The following is a 12616-nucleotide window of genomic DNA, read 5'->3' on the forward strand; positions in this document are numbered from 1 at the left end:
TTACTGGTAGCAATGCAGTTCGAAAGCTTATACTTATTTACTTATGACACAATATGGTAGGTTTTTGTCTTACTATACTTTGCAGGTAACCAGCAGAGACTGCGAGACAGGTAAATTAAATAATGAATATTACCTCAATTGAAATACACAATTGTCTTATTGCTATGCGAAAAAAAAAACCTCCTGCCAGACATGAGACTCAAACTGTGAGCCCCATGTGCCAAAGTCGCACACGTAGGCCTGGAGCCACACCGATGTGAATACTTGACTTGGATTGGGATGAACGGGTGTGACACTGATAGGCTTAACCGCTGCACATGCGATGAGGTATGTCATCTGGGGACGTCGCATTTTCAGCATCCGTCATCCAATTCTGGGGTATTTCCCAACATTTGTGACCCTGTGTGTCTTATATAAATTACTTGTCTCATAGTCATCTACGTTGCTTCAGGGATTTTTAAATGTTCGTAAGAATCACCCTGTATATATGTGTATCAAAGTAATTATACCTAATTTTCTGATGTCATAGAGGATATAAACATAAACATTATAATTAATAACAGTGTGTCTGCAAATGTTTTTATTATTAAAGCCAGTGTTCATCACTCAGATTTTAGATGCTTTTGTTTCAGCTGTTATTCTTACCACAGAAACAATGAACAACTGGGGTTAGTTTGTTGTTATAAGTCAGAGAATATCTTATGTGAAATTTGTTTACTTACTTTTGGGTACTAAAATAGGTAACACAGTTTCCTTTGAAAGTGTGGAAATACTGGCTTTGTAATTACGGAATTGACACTGAAAGTTAAACTTCCTGCCCCTAGTATCTAATTTTTTTCAGCGTACATTTTCTGCATTCAGATTTCTGATTTCCATGCTCATTTTTAGTCATAATTGGAAAGATTGTGTAACTAAAAATTTAAATAACATTTATAAAAATATTTACTTGTAATAATTTTGTAGAAAGAAAACAGTATGTAGCATACTTGTGTGATGTGCCATTGCTAGAATTGTGTTATAAGTTTCACATGTTTTGTAATGAAGTTGTTCCAACACTTATTACAGTATGCAGTTTCCTTCATCCCAGTATGAGGTCAAAACTATGCACTACTGGACATTGCTTTATTATGAAAAATGTTTTATTTCATGCCTTTTGTTACTTCGGAAAAGAAGAAATAGTTGTTAATATACACCTCTTATTATGTTCCGTTACAGTCAAAATCATTTGGAATGTAGTGAAACAAAAAAAGACACAATTGCACTTCCATGTATTGGAGGTTGAAAGAACAGTAATAAATATTGATTTGAAAAATAGTGATGAAGACAGATATCAGGATCTCCAAGACCATCACAGATAGGGAACTGGATTAAAGCTCAGCCAAGACCTACATGGCAAGAGAGAGAACTGATAACTCTCTTGACAATGAATTATTGTTAAATGTGTGCTGTTAACTTTTATTTTTTGTATTGATTTAATTTACTTTCATTTCACTTTAAAGCAGAAGGCTAAATATTAAACTGATTTGTTCATTGATGAATGTCTAGTGTCAGTAACACTGTGATATGGAGTGTTCTGTTCCTGCTTGTTCTCTGGCACATTTCAGTGAACAGACATCATTGTGCTCGCATTTAAACTGCAATGAGTCGTGCAGTGGGCATCATGTTATAACCTGTCAATAGCACTTTGTGGAACTTTCGTTCAGCAGATGTTTGAATTGCAGCATCAAAATTTAGTTGCCTTGCCAAATTGTATTCAGTTGCCAAGGTCCCAAATCTGTGTGACATTGTTGGTGCATAGTTGATCTGAGACAATTTTTAACTGAAGCCAGAGGGGCAAATGACCTTTCCGCTTCTGCTACAATGACTAGGACAGTGTAAAAGATGTGCATAGCTACATCTGCATTTGGAAATAAGCTGGAAATTAAGCTTGTGAATCTCATTTAGAAGGTCTAATGGTTCCAAAGTAATGTATTCAGAGTTTGAAGTATGAATCATTTTCAAAGATTTAATTTCTTCTTCTATATCTACATCATACTTCACAAGGCACGTAATGGTGTGTGACGGAGGGTACTTCTGGTACCACTAACTAATCCCACGTACCCTGTTCCATTTGTGAATGGTGCATGAGAAGAATGATTGTCGGCAAGCCTTTTTATTTTTCAAATTTTCTCTTCGTGGTCATCGTGTGGGATGTATGTGGGAGGAAGTAATATGTTGTCAGAATTTTCCTGGAAAGTGCTCTCTCGCAGTGATGCACAATGCCGCTCTTGTAACGATTGGCACTGGAGTTTGTTGAGCATCTGTCTAATGCTCTTGCACCAACTAAACAAACCTGTCATGAAACTTGCTGCTCTGTTGGAACTTCTCCCCCTCTTCTATCAGTCCTAACTCAAGAACCAGTTAAAAAAGTGTCTTGCAAGCCAATTCTTTCATGGATGAGTTACATATCCTTAAGATTCTTCCTATGAATCTATCTGGCATTTCCTTTTCCCACTATTTGTCTTATGTGGTCATTCCACTTGAGGTTGCTTTGAATAGTTACTCCTAGATATTTGATGTTAGATACTATTTCCAGCAGTTTCTCATAACTAGTGTAATTGTACAGTAGTGGCTTTCTTTTCCTATGTATACACAGTATGTTACATTCTTTATGTTCAGGGTCAACTGCCAAACCATGCACCATTCATCAATCCTCTGCAGGCCATTCTGCAAATCGATACTGTCTTCTGGCATTGCTACTTTAAATAGACAATTGTATCAGCTGCAAACAGTCTTGAAGAGCAACTGACGCTTTCTACTAGATCTTTTGTGTACGTTGTAAACAGTAACAGTTCTATCACACTTCTTTGGGGTACTCTGGGAATTACCTTTACATCTGTCGATTTTGTTCCATTAAAAGTGACATGTTGAGTTTTATCCCCAAGGAAGTCTTTGAGTCTAGTCACAAATCTGGTTTGATGCTTGATAAACCTTTTTTTTTTTTTTTTTATGAAACGGCAGTGTGGGAGTGTGTCAAATGCCTACCTGAAGTCAAGGAACTTGACATCAGCGTAGAGTACCATTGTCTACAGACCTATGGATCTTATGTAGAAACAGTGAGCTGAGTTTCGCTGGATCTTTATTTGCAGCAATCCATGTTAATTTTTATATACAGGAGATTTTCATTCTCCAGAAACATCATATCATAATTCTTGAGCATAAAACATGTTCCATAATTCTAGAACAGATTAAAGTCAACAATATAGATCCATAATTGTGGGCATCTGACCTGTGGCCATTCTTGAGAATGGGAATGGTCTGCACTTTTTACAGTTGCTAGGTACCCTTCATTGCTCTAGCAATCCAAAACAAACTACTGGTAAAAGGGGAGCAAGGTCTTCGCATTATCTTCGTTGATTCTTATCTCATTTTTTGTAGATTCTTATCTCTCTGTAGATTCCTATCTCATCTGGTCCTTTCCACTACTAAGAAATTGTAGTTGCTTTTCTGTTCTGTGATTGGATGCCTGAGTATCTGCCATTTTGACATTTTACGATGATTGAAGGGAAGGACTGTGTTACGATATTTCATGGTGAAAGAATTTTGGAAGGCCGAATTCAGTATTTTGGCCTTCTCTTTGTTATTTCTGTTTTGGTGGCAATATGGTCTCTGAGTGGATGAATAGATGATTTCGAACCACTTACTGATTTTGTGTAAGACCAATACCGCTTAAGATTTTTACTCAGAGGAAGTGACAAAATTTTACTTTCAGAGTCATAGAACGCTTCCTTCATTGCGCTCCTTACACTTATTTTCGCTTCATTCACCTTTTGTTTGTCAGCTAGATTTTGACTACTTGTGAGTATGAGATGAAGCTCTCTTTGTTTACGGAGCAGTTTTCTAACATTGCTGTTAAACCTCGGTGGGTGTTTCACATCCCTTAAGACTTTGCTAGGAACATACCTGTCTAAGGCATATGGAACAGTGCTTTTGAATTTTTTTCATTTGCGCTGCACATCTTCGTCCTCATCACTGAATGTATGAATGTATGTGTAGTCACACATATACTGTGCAACTTATATCCTGTCATTCTTGCTGAGCAAAAAATCTTAATACCCTTCTTAATATTCCTTGTAAAACCTGTAATCATAGTTGCTGACACAGTCCTATCATCACTGATATCTTTCTCTACATTAATTGATTCAATAAGTTCAGGTCTGTTTGTTGCTAGGTGGTCTAAGACATTACCTTCACGAGTTGGTTCTCTAACTGTCTGCTCAGAGTAATTTTTCTGTGATACATTCTTCTAAATCTGTTGTGACATCATTATGGTATTCATTGATAAGTAACTTGCATGCCTCAGTAACCTGATTCAGTCATATCTGTTTATTTCCATAAAAACCCAGAAGTTTCATCTAAATTCTTCTGTTTCTTAATTGGGTTTTCAAGGTAGACACTAGGCTGTTAATAATAAAAAAAAAAAAAGTTTATCTTGAATAATCTTCTGTGAATTCATATTTGTCACTTCATTCCTGGTTCCATCATGAAATGGTTTCCTCTACTTGGAGCGCACATCCAAAAATTGAGGATTGATATTAATTGCACTGGCAACTACATTAGATTCAGAGAGAATGGTGTCTCAAATTTCGCACAAATATTTTAAGTCATTTGATAAGCTCTCAAAGTGTCTTACTTCAACATCAGTGATATTATTTCGATCTTTTAATTATTTGCTTCTGTAGTCATTTGGTGTCAACAACTGCAGACAAATTGATGCCATGATTAAACACTTGAAACATCTCACATAATCCAAAACACCCTGTACCACAGAATGTGCTTCGGCTGACAGAGCTGACCTACTGAGAGTTCCAACAGCAATAGCAATCTTATCAAAGTGAACTGCAATTGGTTTACAGTGTCAACCCGAACACGCCACTGGATATCAGACGTGGTATATGAAGAACATCTAACACACTGTTTTAGAAGGAACTGAATCACTCCAAAAACAGTATCTGCTTTGTGACAACTCACAGAATGTAGTCCACATGAGGCTATGCCAAGCACTCAGAGAAAATTTTGCAATAGGATTCCACTGAAGGAAATGGGTCTGACCTTCTTTGAGACCCTGTCATGCTACATCTGTTGTTATAATCTTGTTTGTGTCGTTCACTGGTGGGAATTAAGTATTTCACAAATATTGATCAAATAAAATGTGCAATAGCAACTCCTGGTCTCTGATTACAATCTACAAATTCTATTTATTTCATATTTATCAATTTCCTTATTGAAGTAGATATAAGGCAGGATGAATGTCATCTGTTCGGCATGATTTGACTCAGGAGTTGCATCAACAGTAATTGAATAATGCTTCTCATTTTCTCTTTGTTCCAAGATGGCACTCCTGCTGTGACGAGGGTAACTAGAAATGAATTCAATCTGAGTATCATTTGTGGCAAATATTGCACTTGTAAATGCTTTCCAGTTTCTTGTCCCTCTCTGACCTTGGTAATGTGTTTTGCAAGAACTGAACCACAGTGTCTCAAAAGCTCTTGCATTCTGAGGCAATTTCCATTATTTGGCTACCAAAAATTTCTGAGATGAAACTCTGCATGCTAGTAATTAATGTCAGATCAAGTTACACAAGAGTTCCTATGTAAGTTGGCTCTTTTACAGATGAACAAAAGAACAGTAATACCCCTTTGCTTCCGAGCATCAGCATGGCCAGTGTACCTCCTTTCTGCCATTTCATTTCTTCACTTTTATGATTCTTCCAGGACAACTATATAGAAATAGATATCTTTATTTTGCATGTAATCTTGAATGCAAAATATTTTCTTATATTTTGTGTAAAATCATCTTGTAATGGAATCAGAATATTGTGCATTCAAAATTAAACATGAAATAGAATAGTAAGCAGGTGGCATGTAAGAATTGTAAAAGTGAAGAACTAAAGTGGAAAGCAAGGACTAGATAAGGTATGCTGATACTGGAGTAGTGTTATTTTATTTATTATGATTCAAAATTTATTTTACAAAAGCAATCTGATATTTGCCAACTGAGCACCATAGGGTTTGAAATCCTTCGGCCTGGGCCGAAGGACTTTGCCATCCCCTGCCCCCCACTCCACTCGTTGGGGCTGCCGATGAGTCAATATCCACCTCATATATTCGTATATAGAGAGGAAAGCATAATGTAATTTTTCAGAGCCAGTGGCTCCTTCTTCTGGCAGAAGAGTTGAAGGGAAAGAAATTGGGATGAAGGGAAATGACTGGAGAGGTTTAGGAAAAAGGGGTACAGTTCAGAAAAGTCACACAGAACTCCGGGTCAGGGGAGACTTACCAGACGGGATGAGAAAGCAGGAGGGGAAAGTGCTTTAGACAAGAGGTTGAAAACACTGTACTGTTGTGACTGGTTCTTGTGATTATGAGTTGTTACTGGTCTGGGAGGCAATGGTGAAGGTTGTGGGATGTTAAGGAGGTTGGCCAAGCTTGGTTTGTGGGAGAGGAGTGGTGGTTGATGGTGTGGCTGTTTGGAGAGCTGCAGAGGGGCAGGAAGGAAAACACCACTGTTGAGCTAGTTTAGGAGAAGCTGGGATAGTTTTTGGGCTGAAGTCTGGCATGTTGTTGCGGTCTGAAGGTGGCTTGGTGGATGATACTATCCAAGGAAGCAAGAGAGGCAGATAACTGCAGAATTTTGTGGAAAGAGAGAGATCCGGTGGAGTGGAAATTGGCAGGCGAGGGCTATAGGTCACAGATGAGTCGGGTTAGTGCAAGAGATTGCTGTATTTGAAACTCTAAAAGAGCCTGGTGTAGAGTAGGATTTCATCCAGAGACATGGACTTTGTGTTGGGCCTTTGGGAGTAACTCCAAGGGACAAGCAAGTCTCAAGAAACAGAATGTGGGACCTTATTTTTGATAGTGCAGAAGCATGTTTTGAAAAAGAACAGATGTATTATGTGATGGGATTCATCACGGCAAGAGAGGAAAGTTTGGAGTGTTAGAAATGGTGGGAGTGGCAAAAATGAGAGGCAGAGGATGAAAATAGATAGAAAAATGGAAGAAAAGATGGGGAAAAAATTTGGAAAAATCAGGAGGATTTTTATGAAAGTTGTGAGAAAAGATAATGGCTAACAAGAGACAGTGAGTGGGTGAGAAGAGTGTTCTATATGACACATGGAAAAGAAAGAAATCTGTAGGGAACGTCATGAAAGGAAACAAAAATTTCAAAACTGGGCAAATAGAAAGAGAAAGTCATAAGAGAAAATGTAAAATACTTTGCTTGGCAGATAAAATAACATACGAGATAGCAGTAAAAGTCGACCAGAGCAGTTTGATGAAAAACAAACGCTCAAAAACGTGAAAGAATTGGCGTATAAACAAGGTAAGTGGAGGTTGGGAAAGAAAGTAGCTGTCAAATTTGAAAATATATTGGCGAAAGATGATCGAGAGAAGGCCCTGCAGTATAGTGAACTGTAAACAAATTGTTTTCTGCAAATTTACAAATAACAATGGGCCCATCTATGTGCATGGAAATCACTACTAGAAAAGATGGAGGGGCAAAGTGTTGATTAATCTGGGTGGTACAGATTAATAAATGATTGGACTACTAGCACATAAGGTAGAATACAGATGACAACAAAGACTGACACGAGGGTTAGGTAAGAAGGAATGGTGGCCACATGGGCTAATATAACAATCAAAATAACCAATTTTTGACAATATAAGGTAACTGGATTGATAAAAAAAATCTACTCATAAGTGGCGGCAAAAAAGTTTAATTTATGCAAGCTTTCGGAGCCAGTGGCTCCTTCTTCTGACAGGAGAATTGGAGGGGAGGGAAGAGGGGTGAAGGAAAATGACTGAAGAGGTTTAGGGAAAGGGGTACAGTTTGGAAAAGTCACCCAGAACCCCGGGTCAGGGGAGACTCACTAAATGGGATGAAATGGTAAGTATCCCCTGACCCAGGCAGCTGTTCTAAATATGTAAAATTTTTAGATATTTTTCTCCAGTTGTAACCCTTCATCATACACAAGAAACAAAAAAAAAAAAAAAAAAAATCATCGCTTTAATGATTACAGTCAATGAAAACTGTTATTTTAAAATGAAATGTGCAGAACAAAAATGTAAATGCATGTCTACTTTTATATTATAGAAATGTATATAGAATAAGTCTATTTTCATTGCTTCAAGAAAAGTGTTTTTTGTTTCTAGGTTCTCTGATGTCAGGCTTTTCAAGGCGTTCTCGTGTGTCAGACAGCCGTATAGAAAACAATGGGTATATTCCACAACCCAGGTAGCATGGAATTTATTTCTCTTTCATAGTATTTAATACTGCAATTAGCAACTCGTTAGCTTTTACATATTTATAGAATCTTAATTGACAGCCAAAGCTGCAGTGTTAGATACTATGTTCACAACCAGTTTCGACCACCTAAGGTCAGCATCAGGCACAAGCAGTTTTAGTGTTTGTGCCTTATAACCGTGATGTATACTTAACCTGCTAGTTATCGAAGATCACTATGTTGAGTTTGACAGATCATTGTGAAAATATTGTGTGTCAGATTTGGACAGGCATGGGTGTAATGGTTGTAATAACGAATGCTGAGAAATTCAAACTGTTTTAGCCTGCTGCTGATTTTACATGTTTTAATCTGGTTGCAATTATTTCACATAGCAGCTGTGTCTAAGTAATATTCAATAAGTAACTTATACTTAAATTTATCTATTTTATGTGGAACTCTTTGAGGTCTGCAACTGTGTTGTATATTTTTAAAATAATTTTGACTGCTTCAATCACTTTTTACCAATGTTTATTAGGGTGAAACGTTTCAGCAGTATGCTGCCTTTGTCATCAGGTGCATTGCAGTTAGATGTATACACATTAACCTGAAGTGAGATGTACACGTAGCAAACAATCCTCCTCATACTTCAGATTAACGTAATGTCATGTACAGTCTTAGATAAAACATGGCTGCCAGTATGCTGCTGCAGAAACTAACACCTCGCCCTACGTGAGTGGTCTGATGCGAATGTGGTGCAGTGTGGGACAATCCAAGTAGGCGACCGATTTAGTGCGAAGCGATTGCACAGTCCTATGTGCACAGCCCAGCCATGTGGTGACAGATTCCAATACACAAGAAAAATGAGTTTTCTGATTTTCCTGCTTCAAAAAATACTTCATGTTAATAAAATAAAGCCACATCAACTCCTGAAGTTAGTTTATCGGTAGAGATTCTTCTGTTCCTTTAAAAAATTAGAATCTGTTCCTTTAAAAAATTAAAAACCATAAATTTTTGCTTTTTGTGTTTTCTTCGCCATTTTATACTTCTTATTTGATTCTGAGGAAACTAATTAGCACACAAAATTGATTTTCTTCATATCATATAGTTTGAAATCACAGTCAGATGATGAAGTGTGTATTTTTTTTTTTTTTCAATTTTGGTCATAGTTATTGTGATACTTAATTTCCAAGTAGGCTATTGGATAAAATTTCAAGGGTTTACAGTGCATATTAAATGCAGCTAACATATCAAAGTTGTTTTTAAAGCTGGGACCAAAGCCATCTCTCGCTATATTATGGAGAAAATGGAAGGATAATTTGGAAAATATTTCGAGTAGATTTCCCCACCATGTTATAGTTCTGGGTGGAGATTTTAATTTGCCGGATATAGACTGGGAGACTCAGACGTTCATAACGGATGGCAGGGACAAAGAATCCAGTGAAATTTTTTTTAAAGTGCTTTATCTGAAAACTACCTTGAGCAGTTAAACAGAGAACCAACTCGGAGCGATAACATATTAGACCTTCTGGTGACAAACAGACCCGAACTATTTGAAAAAGTTAATGCAGAACAGGGAATCAGCGATCATAAAGCGGTTATGGCATCGATGATTTCAGCCGTAAATAGGAATATTAAAAAGGGTAGGAAGATTTTTCTGTTTAGAAAAAGTGACAAAAAGCAGATTTCAGAGTACCTGTTGGCTCAACACAAAAGTTTTGTCTCAAGTACAGATAGTGTTGAGGATCAGTGGACAAAGTTCAAAACCGTCGTACATAATGCGTTAGATGAGTATGTGCCAAGCAAGATCGTAAGAGATGGAAAAGAGCCACCGTGGTACAACAACCGAGTTAGAAAACTGCTGTGGAAGCAAAGGGAACTTCACAGCAAACATAAACATAGCCAAAGCCTTGCAGACAAACAAAAATTACGCAAAGCGAAATGTAGTGTGAGGAGGGCTATGCGAGAGGCGTTCAATGAATTCGAAAGTAAAGTTCTATGTACTGACTTGGCAGAAAATCCTAAGAACTTTTGGTCTTATGTCAAAGCGGTAGGTGGATTAAAACAAAATGTCCAGACACTCTGTGACCAAAATGGTACTGAAACAGAGGATGACAGACTAAAGGCCGAAATACTAAATGTCTTTTTCCAAAGTTGTTTCACAGAGGAAGATTGCACTGTAGTTCCTTCTCTAGATTGTCGCACAGATGACAAAATGGTGGATATCGAAATAGACGACAGAGGGATAGAGAAACAATTAAAATCACTCAAAAGAGGAAAGGCCTCTGGACCTGATGGGATACCAGTTCAATTTTACACAGAGTACGCGAAGGAACTTGCCCCCCCTTCTTGCAGCGGTGTACCGTAGGTCTCTAGAAGAGCGTAGCGTTCCAAAGGATTGGAAAAGGGCACAGGTCATCCCCGTTTTCAAGAAGGGACGCCGAGCAGATGTGCAGAACTATAGACCTATATCTCTAACGTCGATCAGTTGTAGAATTTTGGAACACGTATTATGTTCGAGTATAATGACTTTTCTAGAGACTAGAAATCTACTCTGTAGGAATCAGCATGGGTTTCGAAAAAGACGGTCATGTGAAACCCAGCTCGCGCTATTCGTCCACGAGACTCAGAGGGCCATAGACACGGGTTCACAGGTAGATGCCGTGTTTCTTGACTTCCACAAGGCGTTCGATACAGTTCCCCACAGTCGTTTAATGAACAAAGTAAGAGCAAATGGACTATCAGACCAATTGTGTGATTGGATTGAGGAGTTCCTAGATAACAGGACGCAGCATGTCATTCTCAATGGAGAGAAGTCTTCCGAAGTAAGAGTGATTTCAGGTGTGCCGCAGGGGAGTGTCATAGGACCGTTGCTATTCACAATATACATAAATGACCTTGTGGATGACATTGGAAGTTCACTGAGGCTTTTTGCAGATGATGCTGTGGTGTATCGAGAGGTTGTAACAGTGGAAGATTGTACTGAAATGCAGGAGGATCTGCAGCGAATTGACGCATGGTGCAGGGAATGGCAATTGGATCTCAATGTAGACAAGTGTAACGTGCTGCGAATACACAGAAAGATAGATCCTTTATCATTTAGCTACAAAATAGCAGGTCAGCAACTGGAAGCAGTTAATACCATAAATTATCTGGGAGTACGCATTACGAGTGATTTAAAATGGAATGATCATATAATGTTGATCGTCGGTAAAGCAGATGCCAGACTGAGATTCATTGGAAGAATCCTAAGGAAATGCAATCTGAAAACAAGGGAAGTAGGTTACAGTACGCTTGTTCGCCCACTGCTTGAATACTGCTCAGCGGTGTGGGATCCGTACCAGATAGGGTTGATAGAAGAGATAGAGAAGATCCAACGGAGAGCAGCACGCTTCGTTACAGGATCATTTAGTAATCGTGAAAGCGTTACGGAGATGATAGATAAACTCCAGTGGAAGACTCTGCAGGAGAGACGCTCAGTAGCTCGGTACGGGCTTTTGTCAAAGTTTCGAGAACATACCTTCACCGAAGAGTCAAGCAGTATATTGCTCCCTCCTACGTATATCTCGCGAAGAGACCATGAGAATAAAATCAGAGAGATTAGAGCCCACACAGAGGCATACCGACAATCCTTCTTTCCACGAACAATACGAGACTGGAATAGAAGGGAGAACCGATAGAGGTACCCTCCGCCACACACCGTCAGGTGGCTTGCGGGGTATGGATGTGGATGTAGATGTAGATGTAGATGTAGAAGTTGAAGTATTTTACTTCAGTTTGTTGGTACCAGGCATACTGCCTTAGCAGCTCAGTCATGAGCAGTTTGTGGAAGTAGGCATGTTATTCCACTGTCAGCACCCCCACACAGGTAGCACAGTACATTCATTATGGACATTTTTAATGGAAAACTTGTATCTTACAGATGGAATACTGAAGAAACATTGTCATTGATAAAGGAATGAAACTAATAGTTCATATTTTGAAAAGCATATTCATGGAGAACTTAATTAATTATTTATATGAAGAATTGAAATATCAGCCTTTGCTATTGAAGTACACTCAAACGTTACCTACAACATCTGATTGCATCATGGATGCTATAAAACCTGTTCTGCAATTGAATGCAGTCAATACAGTTCCACCAACTCACATTTTCACTGTATTTGGAGTATTGATGGGAAACACAGTTGTATTAAAAAAGAGAGAGAGAGAGAGAGAGAGAGAGAGAGAGAGAGAGAGAGAGAGAGAGAGAGAGAGAGAGAAATTCTGGTTCCACGTACTACAAATCCTTCTTTTCGATTGGATTAGTAGCTGTCACTGATGAAAATTATAGGTTTGTTATGGTGAATGTAGGCTCTG

The 12616-nt window shown here is 38.3% G+C and overlaps 1 protein-coding gene across 4 annotated transcripts in view; it reads left to right on the plus strand.

Moving 5' to 3' along the window:
* The window catches only part of LOC126469944 (inner nuclear membrane protein Man1), a 341802-nt gene that overhangs the window by 66954 nt on the left and 262232 nt on the right, over positions 1 to 12616 (plus strand). For all 4 annotated transcript variants that reach the window (XR_007586098.1, XR_007586097.1, XM_050097349.1 and 1 more), the window contains exon 2: positions 8190 to 8271. Coding sequence is in view for 2 of the 4 variants with exons in the window: in XM_050097349.1 (XP_049953306.1) it covers positions 8190 to 8271 (82 nt within the window). In the remaining 2 variants the exon portion in view is untranslated. The remainder of the gene's footprint in view (positions 1 to 8189; positions 8272 to 12616) is intronic.

Source organism: Schistocerca serialis, chromosome 3 (assembly GCF_023864345.2).
Source record: "Schistocerca serialis cubense isolate TAMUIC-IGC-003099 chromosome 3, iqSchSeri2.2, whole genome shotgun sequence".
Classification (NCBI taxonomy): domain Eukaryota; kingdom Metazoa; phylum Arthropoda; class Insecta; order Orthoptera; family Acrididae; genus Schistocerca; species Schistocerca serialis.